At 39.8% G+C, this 17,678-nt stretch overlaps 1 protein-coding gene across 4 annotated transcripts in view; it reads left to right on the forward strand.

The window, feature by feature from the left end:
* The window catches only part of LOC128737410 (histone deacetylase 4), a 173,130-nt gene that overhangs the window by 135,531 nt on the left and 19,921 nt on the right, over nt 1-17,678 (forward strand). For 3 of the 4 annotated variants that reach the window (XM_053832042.1, XM_053832050.1, XM_053832058.1), the window contains 6 exons: nt 8,237-8,344; nt 8,574-8,741; nt 8,814-8,884; nt 8,958-9,094; nt 9,540-9,779; nt 10,045-10,256. In XM_053832042.1, the coding sequence (XP_053688017.1) occupies nt 8,237-8,344; nt 8,574-8,741; nt 8,814-8,884; nt 8,958-9,094; nt 9,540-9,779; nt 10,045-10,256 (936 nt within the window). The remainder of the gene's footprint in view (nt 1-8,236; nt 8,345-8,573; nt 8,742-8,813; nt 8,885-8,957; nt 9,095-9,539; nt 9,780-10,044; nt 10,257-17,678) is intronic. The other variant, XM_053832065.1, reaches the window with a different exon arrangement.

Consider the following 17,678-nt stretch of genomic DNA (forward strand, 5'->3'; position numbering starts at 1 on the left):
ATTCTTGGAGACAATTTTCAGTATTACATTTTGAAAAACAAAATGAAGATAAATAAGAAGCCACGTGTCATGTACTGTCTTAGGGCGAATTAGGTGTAACGAAAAAGATTTTTTAAGAGAAAATAGTTACTCGTTATTTTGAAATATTTGATTTTGGGAATTTTGCCTCTGCAATGCAATGTTATGATTGAGTCCCCGTTTCTCGACACCATCGACCTAATTTTTGTCATCCGAAACGAGTTTAATCCGAAGCGGTTTAGAACTTGGTACCAGCCAATCCCAAAGTCCAGAAGGTCCTTGACGGTTTGGCTAGAATCACTAACTATCACTATCGTATGGGTAGCAATATAAACGTGATATTGCCGTGTGAAAGGTTCACCATCAGCTGTCTCGAGCTTTTATCAATGGACGAGGAGGGTCTGCTGGAGAGGAACATCAGCAAATTTCGGTGGGTCAGCTAGATCCATTTGAATGTCCGTTCAATAAAAAAAGGTCCAGCAAAAACAAATAATTTGGACGGACAGTAAAATATAAACCAGCGTGTAAAGGCAGGTTATTCAGAAGGAACTTTTTTCAAAGTAAAAATTGAATTTCATTCATAAATCTTTTTGCCAGCAGCCAGCGGCATCGGAAGTGGTGATTCAAAAGTTTTTCCACGCAATCCGCGCCGGCCGTTTGTCGGAATTTTCGTTGAATAATAACTATTCCTACACAACACTGCTGCAGATGAGTTTTATTTTTGCACTTTACTCTCAACAACAACAGTGAGCTGAGTTGAGTTGAATGTATTGAGCAAACATTTCAATCTTGCACACACAGTCGTCGTCGTCGTCGTCGGTTGGTCCGTTGGTGCACGGTGCGGGTGCCGGGGAGCCTGTGCGCTGTGCTGACACGAAAGGGGTTTTACTTGGATGGAAGCGAATTCTAAAAATAGCCATGTAAACAAAGGAAACTGTCTGTAGGTTAGATTAATGGCTGTGGTGGCTTATAAAATAGCTCCACCCGTGAGTGTAGTTTTATTTAGCTTTGATTTGTTGATTTTGTTTTTTCGCTGGAAACCCTTCATGTCATTCAAATTGACCGAAAGGAACCGTGGTTCTGCGCTGCCGGACCCGGTGCGCATTTATTGTTGGGGTATTTAGAGGGGGGGACGGATTACTGTGTGAAAATTTATTAGTGGATTGCCACCAGAAATTTAATTTCTAATTTGCCTACGCTGCTGCCGCCGCCGACGTCGCCGGCCAAGGGGAAAGAAAATGTTTAAAAATAAAACATGTGCTGCTGTGATGACACGTCGTGGGAAACTTTTTCGCTTTCTGTTTGGCGTCAGATCGTCATCTGAGTCTCAGCAGTTGCCAAATGAAAACAAACAAACTAGAAAAACACTAACCGTGGATTAGCTCAGCTTAAATCCGTGTCAATAGCGTTAGGTTTTCTTCCGTTTTGTAGAGAATTTTTATTGGTTATTTTTATACTCATTTCAAGTTTCTTATTTGTTCATAGTAAGAACTAGAAGAAGAAGAGTAATTTTTCGAAATATTCTTCGAAATAATGTTTTTCTTCGTGGTACATGTCTTGAGCTCCCTGGATGCTGGGCAATTTTTTGACACCATGTAGAATAAAGTATGTGTTTAAGTTCAGTCACATGGATTTTCTCGTTTGTTAATTTCTAATATTTTAATGACAGGATTTGCTTGATAACATGGTTTGTTGTTCCTGAGTTATGGCTGAAAAACTAGGTTTTTCGTGACTAGAACTAGACCGGATAGTAAAAGAGAAAAAATGCGACACCGAACTGGCATAATAAAAGAAAAACGAAAGAAAAATCGTGACACAATGAAAAGGAAAACGAGACATAATTAGAGAAACAAGTGGAAACGAAGAAAATGGAAGAGAAAAAAAGGGGAAAAATGGCATAAAACGAGGAGACTGGAAAAAGTTTAAGAATGAAAGAGAAAAGAAGAAAAACTAGAGAAGAGAAGAAAAAAAAACAAAGAAAATGAGGATAAATGGGAAGAGAAGAAAGCTGAAAAACAGGATAAAAAAGGAGAAAAAACGAGTCTAAAAAATGAAGAAACGAAAACAGGAACAGAGGACAAACGGGATAGAAAAGGAAAAAAAATGTTGAAAAAATGAAAACGGAAAGCAAAAGGCATAAAATGAAAAAGAAAAGCAGAACGTGACAAAAAAGGAGAAAAATCAGGACATAATACGAGGAAGTACAGAGAGATGAAAGCAAATGACGGGATAAAATAGAACAAAATATTTGAAATTTAGTCTTGAAATTGGAATTCAAATTAGTCCTGAAATCAGAGTTAAACTTTACTTAAAATTGGAATTAATTTGGCCTAAAATCGGATATGCAATTAAATTTGAAATTAAACTTAACATTGGATATTAAATTAGAATTAAATTTGGACTAATTTGAATTTGAAATTTTACTTTAAATTGGGCATGGACACGAAATAAGACATGAAGTTTTACTTGAAATTCACATTTTTTGTCTTATTCTCTCACACGTTTTACCTCTTTTCTGTTTCACTTTTTATCTTTTTCCTTTCAGTTTTTCGCTATTTATTCCGTTTTTCTTCTTTTCTGTACGCTTTTCTTGGTATTGGCTCTCACTTTCCATCTGTCTTTTCTCTTAGTTTCCTTCTTTATGTCCCCTGCTTTCTGTTTTATTGTGCAATTTGTCAGCGTTTCCAACTCTTTTTTAATCTTTCCTATTTTCAGTGTTGTTTTTCCTTATGCTTTTCATTTGTTTTTTGTTCATTTCTTGTCCGGTTTCAATCTTTTCTCTGTGCCGTTTTCATCTTTCTGATGTACCGTTTTTTCGACGTTTCTGTCTATTTCCTCTTTCTCTATTCCGTTTGTTTTCTGTTCCTGTCCCGTTTTCCTGAAGTCCTGAAGAGTCCTGAACTTTCTATATTTCGTTTTCTGTCTCTCTTCTTCCGTTTTCCCCGTTTCTCTTATTTTACTGTCTCGTTCTTTGTCATTTTTACCCGTTTTTGACTTTTTTCTTTTTTAAAACGAACAAAAGTAACGAAAAAATATAAAAAGTAAATGTAAAATAGCAAAATATAATTAAAATTATTCAAAAAGAACCCTTATTTCTGTGCAACAACAGTCACAAAAATGAAAAATGCTTCGAAAATAATTCATAACCAACATAACAACAAAACATACAAAGAAATGATACACACTCATTGCTCCATTCATCGAACTCTATTTGGCCCTCCGGGCTTTGGTTCTATTTCGCGTTTTTGGACTAGTTTCCAGAGGAGGAGAAAAAACACAAAAGAAATAAAGAATAAAAACTTACATGAAAAAAAAGAGGACATAATGTAATGGGAGTAAAAAGCGAAAATGTAAAACACAGGAGACAATAAAACTAGACAGAGTAAGGTGAAGAGTGGAAAAGAAAAGAAGAAAAAAGAGGGAAAAAAGGGGAAGCGATGAAAACAAGAGAGAAATAGAGGACTAACTAGACAGAAAGTAGAAAACACGGGATAGAAAAGACAGAACCGAAGAAGAACAGGAAAAACGGAAAAGAAAATCGAAAAAAGACTAAAACCACAACCGAATAAAAGACAAAAAGTCAGAACAGAAAATGACAAAAAACGAGACAGGAAAAGAGCAAACGTGCCTAAAAACAGAAGCAGAACTGAAGCAGTAAATCAAGACTCAGGAAAACGGCAATAAAAGAACAGGAAAATATCGAAACGAACGCAAAAAAGAGGAAAACGAGACAAAAAAGGTAATACGGAACAGAATAGGAGAAATCAAAAGAGAAAAGAGAAATATCAAGACAGAAAAACGATTACTGATAGAGGAACGGACAGACCAGACGGGTATAAAAAGAGAAAGATGGAAAATGAGAAAGACGGACTACAGAAAAAGGTAAAACGAAAGAGAAAACGATGAAAAACGGGACATAAAAACACGAAAGTCGGAGAGGAAAAGAAAAAAATGGGAGAATAAACGCGGCAGATGAAGGCAAGACAGACGAAAAAGAAGATACAAAAGCCAGTGAAAACGAAATGGAAGAGGGAAAGGGAAAGAGGAAAAGAAAAGTGAAAAGACGAAAATGGAAATGAAATTAATATCCGACGAGTTTAAAAGATAAGAATACAGTAATGTTCCGATTTTGTCAGGATCAAATTTTGTCAAAATCGGGATACTTTTTTTCAAAATTCAAGACTTAAGACCTTGCAATTTCGAAGACTTCTACTGAAGCTTAAATTTCAACCCTCAATTAGTCAACCGAAAGCTCAATGAACCGGGCACAGCACACTGGACCAGAACCTTTTTTGGTGCGCATTAGCTTTGAGTGGGAAAACGTGGTTTTAGTTTTATCGAACCTTTGGAAGACTTTCTTAAAATTAAAAGTTTTATCGTCCAGCGGAATTCAAATTTTGATTTATCGCCCTAAAAGTGAAATAAAACATTTATTTTTCTTCAGTTTCAATATGACACATTGGTCTGTTCTGCAAAGTTTTACAGCATATTATTACAAGAAATTTTGCTGAAGACAATAACCTTCTATCTCTTCACCAAAGATAGGAAAATTCTATTTCTCATAAGTGAAAAATCGTTAAAATCAGTTTTTCTATTTTAGCTGTTTTTATAGTTGTTATACTACTTTTTCATGTACTACAAAGTTGTACAAATAGTAAAAATACACAACATTGCTGAAAATAGTATACCTCTATCTTTGCTTGTTCAGGAACTATAGAGCTTTTACTATAAAAATACCCTAATTTTGACCCTGAATTACTCGCAAGAAGGCATCATTTTATTCAAAAACTCTCCCCAGAGAATCAAAATGCTTTTAAGCAGGCTGAAAAGTTAAAGAAAATTTATAGGCTGACAAAATCGGGATGAAAAGCTGATAAAATCAGGGGTAGACAATATCGGAACATTACTGTATTACTATAACAAATGTAACACCGGTAAACAGCACCGAAACGTAGCATAAATGGTCCTTCGGGAAAGTGTAAAAAGTAAAAACGAAAGAGAAAAAGGTGACCGAATAGTAAACAGGATATGATGAGAGAAATAAGCAGAAATGTAAAATTAGGGAAATGAAAAACGAGAAGACTAAACAGAAAAAGCTGGAAAATGGAAAAGAAAAAAAGAAAAATGAAAGAAAAGAAGGGAAACCCATAAAGAAAATCTGGATAAACTGAACAGAAAGGGAAGAAATCGCGGAAAAAAATATAGTAAAAATGAGATAGAAAAGAAAGAAAAGAAAAGAGTAAAAAACGAAAAAAAATTGAAAACAGAAAACAAAAGGGATCGGAAAAGAAAAACAACGTGACAGAAAAGAAAGAAAAGTAGACTAGGAAGAGAAAGAATGGAAATGACGAAACCGAAAATCGGAAAAGAATAGCATAAAAAACGAAAACCACGACCACATTTTTGATTCTTTTTTGAGAAAACGTCGAAACAGGACAAAAAGAGACAGGAAAAGAGGAAAAACGAAAGAAAAAATAGAGAAAACAGGGAAGAAAAATTCGGAAACTGCAGAAACAAAATGGAAAAACCAGATAGAGAAAAAGAAGGAATACGAGACGAGAATAAACGGAAAAGCAGAATTACGAAAACAGAGAAAAGAATACCGATAGAGGAAACGATGGAAACGAGAAAAGAGGTAAAACGAAATATAAAAAGAGAATCTTGGGACAAAAAACGAGAACGTCGATGGAGCGCATGGTAAGAAACAGTTTAAGATCGTCAGCGTAGATAAGTGCGCATCCAGTTTCTAGTACGATAACTACATCGTTAAAAAACAATATGATCAGCAAGGACCCCATATTGCTTCCTTGAGGAACACCAGACTTATTTGTAAACACAGATGAAACAGTAGATTCTAACTTGACTTGCAACACTCTATCGCGTAAATATGATTCAAGCCAAGCCAATAGCTGCTCTGAGGCTCCCAAACGATGCGATGATCGATCCGGTCGAATGCAGCTTTTATGTCAGTGTTGCAGAAGGAGGTAAAGTCGAGTAGATTGGTGGAAACCGATCGGCCAGGCATGAACCCGTGCTTTTGGGCTGATATATAATTTTTGGTACGGTTAAGCATGGCAGTGCCCACAATAATTTCAAAAAGTTTGAAAGCTGCAGACAAGCTGGTAATTCCTCTGTAGTTCCTAACATTCCGACGATCGCCACTCTTATGAACGGGAAACATAAAGGATCGTTTCCAAATACTAGGAAATTTTTCTTGTGCAAAAGACTTGTTGAAAATACAACAAAGTGGTACGGATAACTCAAATGCGCAGCGACAAAAAATAGCGGCTGGGATTCCATCAGGTCCGGGGGAATATGATCACTTCAATCTACGAGCTGGTTCAACAATCATCACTGGAGTAATTTCGAAAGTGTCAAGGTCGACGAGTCCTTCGGGAACATTCATTGCAGCCAAACCAGCTTCTGCGTCGGAGGCGATCTCATTTGCAAATACCGAAGAGAAGAAGGATGCAAACATTTCGCAGGAGTCTGTAGTGGAGCACGATTCTGAGCCATCAAGATATACGTTGGCGGGAATAGAATTGCATTTGCGTTTCGAGTTTACAAAACTCCAAGAATCTTTCGGGTTTCTTCGTAGGTTATTTTGCACACGGAGAAAATATGACGTATACAGGGAGGCGTTGAGCTGACGATACTCGTCACTGGTACGTTTATATTCACGTTTTAATTCTGCGGTTTTACGGCGTCGGTATTTACGTAAACAAGTATTCGTCATCAGACATGTCATCCACTTCGCTCATTTCAAGAAGATTCTCCCAGTCATAGTTAAGTAAATGTTTAGAGAGCAGGCCAAAATCTATTTTGCGGTAGTTTAATTTTCGTCGTTCATTTTCTGAAGGTGTATGATTCTCGGAGTGGTCATTTAAAGCGGGTAACGAAATCAACAATGGGGGGTAATGAGAGTCAACAGAAAGTAATGGTGCAACGCACTCGTCAACGGATACAACGTGGTCAGCAGAATAAAAAACTAAATCAAGCACCCTTCCGAGATGATTACGTTTCAAGTTGGCTTGTTGGAGGTTGAGGAAATCCATTCCGTCAACTAAAACCGCACTCGCAGTGAGAAGCTGCGATGTATTAGTGTGATTTATCAAATCGTCATTGTATTCCCAAACAATGCGTGGTTGATTATAATCACCGCAAATGAGTATAGCATCAGTTGAATGGTTTTTTCGCACAATTCACGAATAGAAGAAACGTGCGATTCAATAACAACAGGATCCTGGCTTTTGTCGGGAGGAATGTACACAGCACCAAATAAAATTTTCAACCCATGAATATTCGCGGTAATACAGACTTGCTCTAACCTACTTGCTTGTGCTGACGTGAGGGCAACGCAAGGGTACTGCCAGGCGACAGCGATCAAAACACCACCAAACCTCCGTTTATCACTATTACGGGACGAACGGTCGCAGCGAAAAACGTTGAACCATTCGCCGAACAGCTGCAAAGAATTAATGGACTCGTTGAGTCCGGTTTCTGTCAATATGATGACATCAAAACAACACGAGAAGTGAAGTCCTTTTTTTCTAGTTTTCGTCTCTTCCTAACTCTTTTTATCTCCATTCCTTCTGGTTTTTTGGCTTGGAAAAAAAAAAAAGTGAAGCGAAAAGTCGGGAAACGGGAAAGAAATCAAAAAACGAGTATAAAATATAAAAAAACAGGACTGAAAATGAACAAAAATGGGACAGGTTCAGGAAACGAAGAAAAATGGAATGTTGTGAAAAAGCAATCAAAGAACAGAAAAAAAGTAAAACGAGAGAAAAAGAGGAAAGACGGAAGAAAAGTGAGAACAAAACTAAGAAAACGGTACGGAAAAGAGAACGCACGGAATAAAAAGTGAAAAAATGGGACTGGAAAACAAAAAGGGATAAAACGTGTGAGAGAATAAAACGAAAATTATCTATCCTAATTTGAAGTAAAACTTCGTGTCTAATTTCGTATCCATATTAATCTAAATTCTAGTCCTATTTAATGTCGTATAACAAGTCCGATGTCAAGTGTAATTCCGACTCTCCTTTCCAATCGTGTTCCAAGTCGAATTTCAACTTTAAATTTGTCGTCAAAATACGGAGTTTTCAACCTAATCGTTTATGTCTTGGCACTCTAGTGCTTACTCTGGGGTTGGTTGTAGTGCTTGTCAATGTCACGACGAATCATTCTCAACTCTTTTTTTTTATATCTTCTTCATTCACAGCTTCGCAAGGAACAGGAAATGCAGAAGCAAAAACTCTGGCATGCCTTCCAGGAGAAGAACAAAGAGCTGGAGATGCAACACCGACAGCAGTTGGAGCACAAATTCCAGGTAACTTTCACTGGGACAGACTTCTTATCTTATCTCTTTCGAATGTTGTAGTAAGCGCATTGTAATCACTGTGGTGTTTGGGAGCGGCCCACTGCCCTCGTCACATACCGTTGATGCGGTGCGTGGTCCACTCCCTTCGCCGTGGTCCCTCCCTGTTGCTCGCGCGAGAAGCCAAAAAAAAACAACACAAAACAATTTGTTCACAATCGAATACGATATACCGATATAGCTTGCGGCCTATCACACTACTGGCTACATCTTCCAGGAACTGCGCGATCAGCGCCTGGCCGAGGAAGCTGCCCAGCAGCGCGAGCGCCGCGAACGGGAAGCGATGAAGCGCAAGGAGAAGCAGGACTTCAGCGCCAACGCAAGCTCCGAGGTCAAGCAGAAACTACAGGTTCGGTGATCCGTTTACTGCTTCGTTGTCAAACGTACCAGTTCTAACAATGGTTTTCCCCCCGTTTTTCAGACCTTCCTCATTCAAAAGAAACAGGCGGCGGCCTCGAATGGGATGAGCTCACCATCTTCCTATCGAAATTGGTGAGTTGAACACCCCTGGGCTCCTCTGAAGGTTGACCTTACATTGGACATTAAAATCATGTCACATTTTCAGGGGCGTCGTGAAGTCCTCCTCCGGTGAATCGATACCGGCCGGAGCGGTGTCCGCCAGCTCGCATCCGTACAAAATTCCACCACCTCCACCATCGTCCATCGCAAAGTACGATTCGGACTTCCCACTGAGGAAAACAGGTAAGTCTGCGCTGCGCCGAGCCCCCTGCTCTCTGCAGGTTGAGGTTCCTCCGCTGTTTCTGTGTGTGCGTGTGCGTTTGTGTGACTTTTTTCTCGCTTGATTGGTACTAATTGAGGAGTCGTTTCGGTTGGTTCGTCTGCTTTTCTTCGAAAAGCAAGGTAGAAGTTCCAACCGGAAAGCCACAAATTCGACCGTCACGAGTTGAAGCATGCTCAGAAAAGGCTGGCCGTGTGTTCTCTGTGCTTCAAATAATATCTAACCAAGTTAGAATCGACTTAACATACTAAAATAAAAGCTGATTTAATTGGCCTCACGACCACGATTATACCCTCTAGTGTCTAGGGTCCCCCTCTAGAACACGCCCAGCTGACTGATTGTATCGATGTATGAAGCCACCACTAACCGCTCTCAAAACGAACGCATGTATATTTTTGCCCACAACAGCTTCCGAGTCCAATTTGCTGAAGATTCGCATCAAACAGCGCGTGATCGAGAAGCGCGCAATGACCGGTCCGTTGGCAGCCCGCCGCCAGGAGCGACTCCAGCAGGCCGCCCAACGACGGCTGCAGAAGCAATCGCAAGCCCACCAGCAGCATGCTCAGCAGCAGCAACAGCAGGTTCAACATTCCCAGCAGCAACAGTTGCCACATCACCAGCTTTCCTCGATGGCTGCCCATCCCGCAAGTATGTATCCGTGCTTTGAAAGGATCCCTCTGTTTCTTAGGTTTATAGTTAAACAAATCATGTTGTTCTGCCAGTGTTTTTACTAAAGCAAACTAATCAGTGACAAACCAAAAACAAAAAAGCTGCACGATGAAGTCGATTCCTTCAGCAACTTCGTGTGCTAAACAACTAACTTGTTTTAGCCTGACCGGAGTTTGAATCACTTCCAACCGAATCATTCGAAAGCAAATAATTATAATCTGTTGTTTCTTGTTTTTTCCGTTAGACTGCTCCAGTGGAACGCCGGATTCGGGTCCGAATTCACCGCCGGCCCTCGGAAGCCGCGGGTCGCCCTCGAACGCACCCATCCAGGAGGAAAACGAAGACCCCCAGTACCGGTCCAGCATCAACGATCTGGCCCTGTTCAGCTCGCCCTCGATGCCGAACATTTCGCTCGGTCGGCCGCATCTGTCCGACGCGCACTCGGCGAATCATATCGTAAGTTATTGTTGTTTGTTTGCTCGCCCCTCCGCTCTCGCATCCCAAGTAACAAATTCAAGGTTTCAAGGTTCAAGCTTGAAGACATTTTCTAGAATTCTAAATTCTACAGAACTGCGGTAAAATGGCCATAAAACTCCACACCACAGATAGTTCTCGAGACAATCGCTTAAAACTATCTCAAGGGTTGATGGTTTTAGGGTTTACAATTGTTCTGAGAAAGTATGAATCGTCCGTCGGTCAGGCTGTCTCTTCAATGTCTGCCAACCGTGGTGAGGCCATTAGTGAGTCGAAGCAGGTCATCTTGGTTAACAGATGGAACAGCCATCGAAGAGAGACTGTCTCTCTACCACAAGACCCTATAATTGCAGTTGGCAAACCTCCGATGAAACGTCGTCGTGATGAGCACGTTCGGGTTGTCAAGCCGCCCCTGGGAGGTACGAAGCCAGCGACCTCTGAAGCCGTAATAACTGTTCCTTCTCCGAAGGAATTATTCTGGCTGTATCTGTCCAGAATTCACCCTAACGTCAATGCGAAAGCAATAACTGATCTATCAAAGGAATTGTACTGCGATGGACCACTCAACGTCGAGGATGCAGTCTTACCTGCTAAGAACTTCATGTGGTTTAAAATCGGGATGCATATAGAACTGCGAGACCTAACCACATACGATCGATGGGATGTTGGAACGCAAGGTTTCATCATAGAGCTTGCAGCTCACCGCATCTCTCCCGACATCATCTGAGGTTATTCCTGGAGTCTCCCTGAATTCCAGACCACGCAAGTGCAACAACCCGAATAATAGTACTCAGTGGCGACTCGTCCGCATATTCAACCTGTTCGTAGGACAGGCAAACAAAATTCAGCCCGACAAAATTTCGTTTGCACCGACGCATTTGCAATGCAATACGAATTTAGTTTAGTTACGAAGCTGATGAGCAAACCGTTCAACACGACATTTGAACGTTGCTTTAGAATCTCAATGCACAAGCATACCAGCACATTATTCCTGGTATTAATTCTTGATACTGAATTAGTACCGTCATCCGGGGATACTTGCAACACCGGGGTTACTTGCAACACCTTTGCGCAAGGTGCTTTTGACAGCTCTAATGCATTTGTTTGTTTACATAACCATTTGTGGTCAACGCCGTTTTAAAGAAGGGACGTTTACCTATTGGTTAGTTATGCCTAATCCATTACATCATTGTTTTGCTTGTTTTTATACGACTGGAAAGCATTGGCGGAACTAGCGCTCATTTCTAGGGGGGGCTATAGCCCCCGGAATTTTTTTCAACCGTTTTATTTCGTCGGCATATTAAAATTTAATGCACATTAATGCCTGGAATCTTATAAAAGTCATGCAAATAAACTTTACTCTGAAGTTATTCGTACCTATAGTTATCTAACTATTGGTTTTTCAAAAATTACAAAACTTAGTCAACTTTTCTAGGGGGGCTGAATCTTTTCTAGGGAGGGCTTAGCCATCCCCTAGCCCCCCCCCCCCCCCTAATTCCGCCAATGCTGGAAAGTAATTTCACTTTCAGAGTAGGAAAAATGGATGTGCAAAGTTGCGCCTGTTCATTGACATGAAATTATTTTTTATCGTTTGGTTCCTGACCACAATTAGTGCATCATATAAGCTAACAAAAGCAGCATTGAACTTTGTTTATAATTTAAACTTGGAGAAGAAACGATGAATTCGTGCTGTTACTTCCAATATGGCGCGACTTACAGCACTTGTAAAATAGATAATTATCGTAATAGACAGTATGTACAAAGTATGTTTGCATCTGTACGATGTTAATTTGTCTACTGCCATCTCCAGAAAAATTAAAACTGTGAAAAATTCCACGTGCCTTGAAACGACAATTTGGAGTTCACTGAAATGCTGCATTTCCACCGAATATCTTTAAAAAAGCGATAGACGAAATTGGGAAACAAAACATGCCTCCAATATCCCTTATTTTACTACAAATACACTCAAAATATCTAAAAATAGTCATTCGCGGTTTGAAATCAAATTTAAAATCATAAGAAATGCAAAATCAGAAAAGTGTTGCAAGTAACCCCGTTTACTTGGTAACTTGCAACACCCCTATTTTCGGTTCATTCTACAGATTCATTTAGCTGATATTTTATCTCATAATCATACATCAAAAGTACTGACCACTATACAAGTTTTGGCTACTTACACTTGGACCTAAGCGGTACACTTCGAAAGTTATACCAAGTCAAAGTTCAAAAGTGTTGCAAGTATCCCCGGATGACGGTACCAGAGACAATGTGTTGATAAAAAGAGAATGTGACACAGCTTTTACTCGAAAGCGCGGGCGGTTTATTGTCTCGTTCATCTTCAGCATTGAACAACTTACTACCACATATCCCTATGGCCTGCGCTTTGATTCCATATTTTATTTAGTTAGGAAGCTAATGAGCAAAATGTTCATCACGACGTTTGAACGTTGCTTTAGAGATTAGCACCAGGAACAATGTGTTGGTACGGAAGGGTATTTGAAAATAGAGCGCGGTTGGCAATTTGGCTTGCATTATTCGCAAAATTTTCTCCTTAGCTCGTTCATCTTTAGCATTGAACAACTTACGCATATTGCTTGTTGCTTGTGGTGCGTGTGATGTGGGTTTGTGCGCGCATCGCAGTAAGGTGGTAATTCTTGAATTTGGTTCAATAGGTAAATTGAACGAAAAGTTTTCGGTTCGTAAATAAAATTCAGAGACGAGTTTGCTTGTAAAGTAAACCGTCGTTTTCCGTTGCTATTTAAACAAATAGGGATATTCACGTAGCACTTGCTATGTTGCGAATACGGAGTATTGCGTATTTATACTGCCGCTACTCGCATAACAGTTCCATCTCCATAGAAACTGGAACTGCAATGCGAATTGCGGCAGTATATACACGAAATACACCGTTTACGCAACATAGCAAGCGCTACGGTGAAAACCCCTAATGTTTGTTTTATGATTAAAATATAGAAATGCGATAATAAAAAAAGGCTGCGTATTAATTTGTATTTTCGCTGGGTGAACAGGTAAGCTAAACCCCCACGAGTCGCCACTGATAGTACTTCCGATGACGCAGTCCCTGTTTCCAATTCTGTGCTTGACCCGCAGCAGAACTCCAATGCGCTGCTGATTTACTACCAGAACGTGCGCGGACTTCGGACCAAAATCGATGACTTTTTTATTGCTGTAATAGAGTCGAAGTTTGATATATTCGTGTTTTAACGGAAACACTTGCAACAGCTTTTCGGGAGCGCATTTTCCTTCTTTAGAAGTGATCGCAACCAGCAGACAAACAGACGAAACGCTTGAGCAATTATGGGTAAACGTGCTACTGTCCGCTCATTCTCTGAACATCGGTGTAATGGAGTGATCCCCGAAACCTAACAGTAGCCCTAGGTTATTCGACACCATACCTCAGCCGTAAGGACAACGCTAGGAATATTAGTGAATATATCGAATCAGCTGAAAGTTCTCAGCTAGCGTCGAATAACCTAGCGCTAAGAAGCGTGGTAAGAAAAGCCTGGAGCTGCTTAGCTTAAATAAATAAGAACTAAGCATAATGACAGGTTTGCTTACAGGACACTGCCCGAGTAAATACCATCTCACGAAGATGGGCATTCTCAGTGAAGATTCATGCCGATTTTGCGGATACGACACTTAAACATCAGCACATCTACTGTGCGAGTGTGGTGCGTTAATACAACACAGATTAAGAGTCCTCGGTAAAGGAACATTGGAGCCTCTGAATATTTGGACTGAAAGTCCCAACAAGGTAATCAACTTCATAAGAAGTGCTGTGCCTAATTGGGACAACTGTGCATACTGAGTACTGACAACTGCTCGGATTACTGGTGGTATGTCAGGCAGTGCACATAGATTAAGGATGGAGCATACCACAATAGATCTAAATGCTGGTCGCAGTGGTCTAGTCTCCTATAAACAAAAAAAAAACCTAGCGCTACTGTGTGATGATTACAACCAGTCCGGCTTAGTTTAGAATGTTCCTGTAAACGGTTGCCCTAACATCGACTACCAACATTCATTAATCCATTCCCTGCTTCCTTAGAACAAATTGCCTCCGCTGTTAGAAACACTCCTAACGAAATCGTCAGCCTCAACGTTTTGCGTGAACCGAGGAGATTGTCGAGACTGCCATCGGAAAACTGTTCTCACTGGACTTCTTTCATTATTGTTCAATGCTGCAATCCAGCAGTGTAGGTTCCCTACCCTATCGAGGAATTACATCGTTGACGGAGTGTATACGGATCTGAAAGCAACGTTTGATCGGGTCGATCACGGTAACCTCCTTGCAAGACTTGAGAGGCTGGGAGTTTCCGCACTGTTCTGCAAGTGACTACAATCGTACCTAACACACCGTAGGTAGGGTGAGTGTGAAGAGCGGGTTCGAGTTTTCCGACTCGTTCTGTAACATCTCTGGCGTACCACAGGGGAGCAACCTTGGACCACTGCTCTTTTCCCTTTTTATGAATGAACTGTCAGCTCTCCGGCTACCTGGTTGTAGGTCATTTTATACCGAAGATGTAAAAATCTTTACGGCAATCAAAACGGATTCCGACTGGATTGAATTGCAAGTGCAGAAAAATTTTTTTGAAGTGTGTGACCCCCAAATCTACCGCGCCGTATGAGCAACGTTGCCGCTTGCATATTTTGAAGACTCTGGAAAGAAGACATGCCAACGCTCAAGCCGTGTGCCTGGCTAGAATGATTTTAGGAGATATTAACTGCCCCGCCGTTCTTGAGTCAACTGCAAATGTGTGCTCCCGTAGGACTCCTCAGAACTAGGAACTTCCTGTATCTGGAAGGACGGAATGCAAACTTCCTTCTATCCTTTTCCTTCTATCGTTCTTCACAGCGTGCGAAGAGAATGGGATAGTGAGTGTTACGTCCGTTTGTCTGCGGTTAAAAGTTCCCCAAAAATCTGTCAAACAGGCACAAAGTAGTAATTGGTGATTTATGAAATGGAGTGTCACGGGTTTGTGTATTTAACTGGATTTAACATTCGCAGCCTTCGGCAAACTTAATTATTGGGTATAGGCTGTCCTTACTCGCTATCGCTTGTTCGAACTTTACTAAGGGATAAAGCCTCTTGGTTTGTAACCCTAGGATAATGCACTGCAAATAGAGGTGGTTTCTGCGGGAAGGACTGTATCCCGTCAATGTGAGGCAAATCATGGATCTTGAAAAGAATCGGCCAGAATTTATCTTTGGGACTTCTATAAATTGGTAGACCATCCAGGTTGAAGTTAATGGCAACTGTCTCCGACACACCATTTCCAGTAACCCAGACGTCGGCAGGTTTCAATTTAATCTACCACTGTTTTTGCGATAAATAAATTAATAAGTCGAATTTCAAGTTCATAAATCAAATTTCATGTTTAGTTTCAAGCCAAATTTAGGCTTGTTAGGGTTGTTAATAAAAAAAAGGTTTTCGAGTTCGACTTCAATTCCAATTTCATATCCGGTTTCAACCAATTTATATTCATTTTAAATTTTAATTCCGATTTTAAGTTAAGTAATGGTGGAAAACTCCAAAAAAAGGTCGGAAACCAAACAATACGCTGTAGGAGCAAACAGTTTCTTTGGAAAATGTAAATGAACAGAAAGACGACGACAGGGCAGTACAAAGAAAACATTTTTATCTTTTGACAACAAATAAGATGATGAAAAATGACTTAAAAGTGACAATTACGATGACGAAACGGCGAAGACGTTAAAACAGTAACGGCAACAACGGCAAAATACCACCGGAAAATGAAACAAAGCCGCGATCTTCGTCTGTTTCTTTGTTCCTTTTTTCCTTCTGTCCAATTTCCCCATTTTTGTCCCATCTTTCTCCTTTTATATCTCGTTTTCCTTGTTTCCTCCATGAGTTTTTTCTCACAATTCTTCTTTTCGCTTTTGGTTTCTCTTGTTTTCTGTTCCGTATTATCTGTCTAGTCTCGTTTTCCCTCCTTTTGTTCTTTTCTACTTTTTTTTCTTTATTCATGCAGTTAGTCTCTCTCATTCAGTCAAGTTTTTTCTTTCATGTTTCCTTTCTGCATGCCTGTTCCTTTTCTGCATGCTCTGTTCCTTTTCTCTTTCTTTCCTGTTCCGTTTTTCGCCCTTTTGCTGAGTCTATATTTTCCTCTGTTCCGTTCCATCGTCGTTTTTTCTCGTTTCCTCAGGCCAAAGCAAGCCGTTTTTTTCCTTTTTCTTTATTTTCGATCCCGATTTTCGTCTTACACTCATTTTTTAGCTCGAGTGCAATCCCGTTTTACGCTTACGTCTGTTCTGTTATTCCTCTTTATTACGACATACTTTTCCCATTTTCCTTTCCTATGTCACGTTCTGTTTTACTTTTTCGTTTTAACGCTTTTGACTTCCGTTTCCATTTCTTCTCTCTTTTTTTGTTCTCCATTTGTTTTTTTTCACCATTTTGCTGCTTCTGTATTTTCTCCTTTTCTTTTCCACTCTCCCTATCCCTTTTTTCTCCTTTTCGTCGCATCTTTTCTTCTTTTCTGCTTGATTTATCTTCATTTTCTTTCTCGTTTTCTTTATGACTTTTCTTCTTAACATTCTTCATTTTTTCTATCCAGTCTCTTCGTTTTTTGCTCCGTTTTCCCTCTGTTTCTCTCTCGTTTTCTTCTTTTTCGATTTTCTTTTTATGTTCCGTTTTTATTTTTCTCTAGTTCATGACATTTTAATTATTTTTCTCTCGCACGTTTTTCCGTAATCCTTCCGCTAAATATGCTAACAATTTCATGAAAAACTTTTACTATTTAAAAGAATAAAAACTGACAAGAAAGAACAACTTGAGAATGGAAGGGAAAATGGAAAATACGGTTTGAAGAAAATACCATAAGGAAAAGAACATGAGGATAACCTGGCCAGAAAATGAGAAACGGAACAAAAAATGAAAATGAGGAAAAGAAAAATTCGAGTGCAGGAAAATAGAGCGCAACGGAAAAGAAACATGAGCAGAACATAATAAAAAGAGAAAGAACGAAACACGCGACAGCGAAAAATAGAATAGACAAATAGGAAGTGAGACAAGAGAGGAAATACTGAACAGAAGACAAGAGATACCAGAAGGAAAAAGAAGAATAGTGAGAATAAAGAAAACTGATAAAGGTAACGAGTAAAACGGGGAATTGAGAAAGAAGCGAAAAAACAAGTGAAAAACATTAAATAAAACAGGACTAAAAGTAAGAAAAAGTAGTAAGAAACAGGAAGCACGGAAAACAAGACACAGAATAATGGGATATAAGAGAAACAGGACAAACGGAAAAGATCATGAAACGAAACTCGACAAAAACTGGACAAACGGGTTGGGAAACGGGGAAAAATACGAAAGGGAAAAAGAATAAAAATTGGTACGAAAAAAAACGCGAGAGAATGGAA

This window comes from Sabethes cyaneus, chromosome 1 (assembly GCF_943734655.1).
Source record: "Sabethes cyaneus chromosome 1, idSabCyanKW18_F2, whole genome shotgun sequence".
Classification (NCBI taxonomy): Eukaryota; Metazoa; Arthropoda; class Insecta; order Diptera; family Culicidae; genus Sabethes; species Sabethes cyaneus.